Source organism: Oncorhynchus mykiss, chromosome 8 (assembly GCF_057628025.1).
Source record: "Oncorhynchus mykiss isolate SJ-2025 chromosome 8, ASM5762802v1, whole genome shotgun sequence".
Classification (NCBI taxonomy): Eukaryota; Metazoa; Chordata; class Actinopteri; order Salmoniformes; family Salmonidae; genus Oncorhynchus; species Oncorhynchus mykiss.
The window spans coordinates 4242501-4247500 of NC_143029.1; the positions used below are offsets into that span (position 1 = coordinate 4242501).

Sequence of the window (5000 nt, forward strand, 5' to 3'; positions counted from 1 at the left end):
TGTAGGACCTGCCTTGTTGATAGTGCTGTTAAGAAGGTAGAAACTAGGGCCTGTAGAACCTGCCTAGTTGATAGTGTTGTTAAGAAGGTAGATACTAGGACCTGTAGGACCTGCCTTGTTGACAGTGCTGTCTAGAAGGTAGAAACTAGGTCATGTAGGACCTGCCTTGTTGATAGTGCTGTTAAGAAGGTAGAAACTAGGGCCTGTAGGACCTGCCTTGTTGATAGTGCTGTTAAGAAGGTAGAAACTAGGGCCTGTAGGACCTGCCTTGTTGATAGTGTTGTTAAGAAGGTAGAAACTAGATCCTGTAGGACCTGCCTTGTTGATAGTGTTGTTAAGAAGGTAGAAACTAGGGCCTGTAGGACCTGCCTTGTTGATAGTGTTGTTAAGAAGGCAGAAACTAGGGCCTGTAGAACCTGCCTTGTTGATAGTGTTGTTAAGAAGGTAGAAACTAGGGCCTGTAGGACCTGCCTTCTTGATAGTGTTGTTAAGAAGGTAGAAACTAGGGCCTGTAGGACCTGCCTTCTTGATAGTGTTGTTAAGAAGATATAAACTAGGGCCTGTAGGACCTGCCTTGTTGATAGTGTTGTTAAGAAGGTAGAAACTAGGGCCTGTAGGACCTGCCCTGTTGATAGTGTTGTTAAGAAGGTAGATACTAGGGCCTGTAGGACCTGCCTTGTTGATAGTGTTGTTAAGAAGGTAGAAACTAGGACCTGTAGGACCTGCCTTGTTGATAGTGTTGTTAAGAAGGTAGAAACTAGGGCCTGTAGGACCTGCCTTGTTGATAGTGTTGTTAAGAAGGTAGAAACTAGGGCCTGTAGGACCTGCCTTGTTGACAGTGCTGTTAAGAAGGTAGAAACTAGGACCTGCCTTGTTGATAGTGTTGTTAAGAAGGTAGAAACTAGGGCCTGTAGGACCTGCCTTGTTGATAGTGCTGTTAAGAAGGTAGAAACTAGGGCCTGTAGAACCTGCCTTGTTGATAGTGTTGTTAAGAAGGTAGATACTAGGACCTGTAGGACCTGCCTTGTTGATAGTGTTGTTAAGAAAGTAAAAACTAGAGCCTGTAGGACCTGCCTTGTTGATAGTGTTGTTAAGAAGGTAGAAACTAGGGCCTGTAGGACCTGCCTTGTTGATAGTGCTGTTAAGAAGGTAGAAACTAGGGCCTGTAGGACCTGCCTTGTTGATAGTGTTGTTAAGAAAGTAAAAACTAGAGCCTGTAGGACCTGCCTTGTTGATAGTGCTGTTAAGAAGGTAGAAACTAGGGCCTGTAGAACCTGCCTAGTTGATAGTGTTGTTAAGAAGGTAGATACTAGGACCTGTAGGACCTGCCTTGTTGACAGTGCTGTCTAGAAGGTAGAAACTAGGTCATGTAGGACCTGCCTTGTTGATAGTGCTGTTAAGAAGGTAGAAACTAGGGCCTGTAGGACCTGCCTTGTTGATAGTGCTGTTAAGAAGGTAGAAACTAGGGCCTGTAGGACCTGCCTTGTTGATAGTGTTGTTAAGAAGGTAGAAACTAGATCCTGTAGGACCTGCCTTGTTGATAGTGTTGTTAAGAAGGTAGAAACTAGGGCCTGTAGGACCTGCCTTGTTGATAGTGTTGTTAAGAAGGCAGAGCAGTGCTTTATTATGGACAGACTTCTCCCCATCTCAGCTACTGTTGTATCAATATGTTTTGACCATGACAGTTCACAATCCAGGGTTATTTCAAGCAGTTTAGTCACCTCAACTTGCTCAATTTCCACATTATTCATTACGAAATATAGTTGAGGTTTAGGGTTTAGTGAATGATTTGTCCCAAATACAATGTTTTTAGTTTTGGAAATATTTAGGACTAACTTATTCCTTGCTACCCATTTCCAAAACTAACTGCAGCTCTTTTTTAACCTCACTATTTTCACCTCTGGATAAAAAGCGTGCCCAAAGTAAACTGTCTGCTACTCAGGCTCAGAAGCTAGGATATGCATATAATTAGTAGATTTGGATAGAAAACACTCCAAAGTTTCTAAAACTGTTAAAATAATGTATGTGAATATAACAGAACTGAAATGGCATGCGAAAACCTGAGGAGTTTATTTTTTTGCCGTGTACCAAACAGCAGGGTATAGGCCTTAAATCGATTTAAAACCAAATTATTTGCTAGAAACCATTTTTGTAAAGTGTTCAAATCATATCGGAGAGTTGCTTGTATCTGCACAATATTTTTAACCTGATGTACAAAAGCACTGTAGCATCAGTGTAGAAGTGAACAGGTGTATTCTGACAAATTAGAGGCAATAGATTTATGAATACAGAGAAAAGAAAGGGGGGGGGGGGGTTAATACTGAGCCTTGAGGTACACCTCTATTAAAGTCCAAGAAGTTGTGTTTTCTGTCCTTCTGTGCAAACACGTTGTTTTCTATTGCTAAAATGCATGGAACCGGTTTAGGAATCTGTTAGCGAAACGTTTTGACGTTTTCCTACTAAGAGAGAATGACAAACTAAATCAAAATGGCCGCAGTTAGTTTGCCTTGGTCACATGAATTATTTATATGTTAGTTTCACAATGCTGTTGAGGTAGAATGGTTGTTGTCTGAAGCCCGTTTCGAAAGGGTGAAATTAAATGACCTTTATCGAAGTACTGATACATTTGGGAATGTATTCATTTCTCAAAGACTATTTGCTGTTGAACGGATTACTGATATCATTAATTATATACTTCTAATCATCTTAGCGGATCGATGTGACCTTGGGTATAGACATTAGATATACAGTACTTTAGATACAATATAATGTAAAACATCATGTAAATATTACCTTGAGAATGCATCTTCGAGGCCATCCTCCACATCCTGTGAATAGAAACAGTACCAGGAATAAAAACAGTACCAGGAATAGAAACAGTACCTATATTACAAACAGTACCAGCAATAGAAACAGTACCAGGAATAGAAACAGTACCAGGAATAGAAACAGTACCAATATTAAAAACAGTATCAGGAATAGAAACAGTACCTATATTAGAAACAGTACCAGGAATAGAAACAGTACCAGGAATAAAAACAGTACCAGGAATAGAAACAGTACCTATATTACAAACAGTACCAGCAATAGAAACAGTACCAGGAATAGAAACAGTACCAGGAATAGAAACAGTACCAATATTAAAAACAGTACCAGGAATAGAAACAGTACCTATATTAGAAACAGTACCAGGAATAGAAACAGTACCAAGAATAGAAACAGTACCAGGAATAGAAACAGTACCTATATTAGAAACAGTACCAGGAATAGAAACAGTACCAGGAATAAAAACAGTACCAGGAATAGAAACAGTACCTATATTAGAAACAGGACCAGGAATAGAAACAGTACCTATATTAGAAACAATACCAGGAATAGAAACAGTACCCGGAATAGAAACAGTACCTATATTAGAAACAATACCAGGAATAGAAACAGTACCAGGAATATAAACAGTACCCGGAATAGAAACAGTGCCTATATTAGAAACAATACCAGGAATAGAAACAATACCAGGAATATAAACAGTACCAGGAATAGAAACAGTACCAGGAATAGAAACAATACCAGGAATATAAACAGTACCAGGAATAGAAACAGTACCAGGAATAGAAACAGTACCAGGAATAGAAACAGTACCAGGAATAGAAACAGTACCAGGAATAGAAACAGTACCAAGACAAAACCATGAGACTGTACTGCAGTATGCATCAATGCGCAGGCAATATAGCCTACAAACTCAAGAACCAGTATCTATTGCATACACCTCCTCAGTGTATCAACAACAATTTGTCATTACCTTCAATATAGCTTCAATTAAATCCTGAAGTGATGCTTTCTTGATTAGGTGAATTAGCAAGAGTTGCATAGCAGTATACTCAGCTCAGACAGTTTTCAATATCAATATTTAACATCAATATTTGTTTGTCAATATTATTCTACTGGTTTGTGGCACTGACAAATTGTGCATATTTTTTATTGGTTTACCAAGATCCCAATCAGTAGAGAAAAAATAAGACAGGTATCAGATGAGGTGGATGGAGTATTTAACCAATAAGAGCCGACTTGGTCTATGGTAGCATTCACAGGGAAACGCTGCCATCTAGTGGTGAGTATATGCCAACACAGCTGCATAATGTTAACTACTCTTGTGTTTTTTTGTGTGGTTTTTTTAAACCTTTATTTAACTAGGCAAGGTAGAATATACACCTTACAGGTGAATGACCTCCAGGTAGAATATACACCTTACAGGTGAATGACCTCCAGGAATAGGGGTAGAATATACACCTTACAGGTGAATGACCTCCAGGAATAGGGGTAGAATATACACCTTACAGGTGAATGACCTCCAGGAACAGGGGTAGAATATACACCTTACAGGTGGATGACCTCCAGCTAGTATATAAACCTTACAGGTGAATGACCTCCAGGTAGAATATAAACCTTACAGGTGGATGACCTCCAGGTAGAATATACACCTTACAGGTGAATGACCTTCAGGTAGAATATACACCTTACAGGTGAATGACCTCCAGGTAGAATATACACCTTACAGGTGAATGACCTCCAGGTAGAATATACACCTTACAGGTGAATGACCTCCAGGTAGAATATAAACCATACAGGAGAATGACCTCCAGGTAGAATATAAACCTTACAGGTGAATGACCTCCAGGAACAGGGGTAGAATATACACATTACAGGTGGATGACCTCCAGGAACAGGGGTAGAATATACACCTTACACATGAATGACCTCCAGGTAGAATATACACCTTACAGGTGAATGACCTCCAGGTAGAATATATACCTTACAGGTGACTGACTTCCAGGTAGAATATACACCTTACAGGTGAACGACCTCCAGGAACAGAATATACACCTTACAGGGGAATGACCTCCAGGTGGAATATACACCTTACAGGTGAATGACCTCCAGGTAGAATATAAACCTTACAGGGGAATGACCTCCAGGTGGAATATACACCTTACAGGTGAATG

At 39.8% G+C, this 5000-nt stretch overlaps 1 protein-coding gene across 1 annotated transcript in view; it reads right to left on the bottom strand.

Annotated features, from left to right (window-relative positions):
• LOC118965483 (low density lipoprotein receptor adapter protein 1) overlaps positions 1-5000 on the bottom strand; it is an 86597-nt gene that overhangs the window by 14177 nt on the left and 67420 nt on the right. The window contains exon 8 of the mRNA XM_090242424.1: positions 2794-2828. Within this exon, the coding sequence (XP_090098550.1) occupies positions 2794-2828 (35 nt within the window). The remainder of the gene's footprint in view (positions 1-2793; positions 2829-5000) is intronic.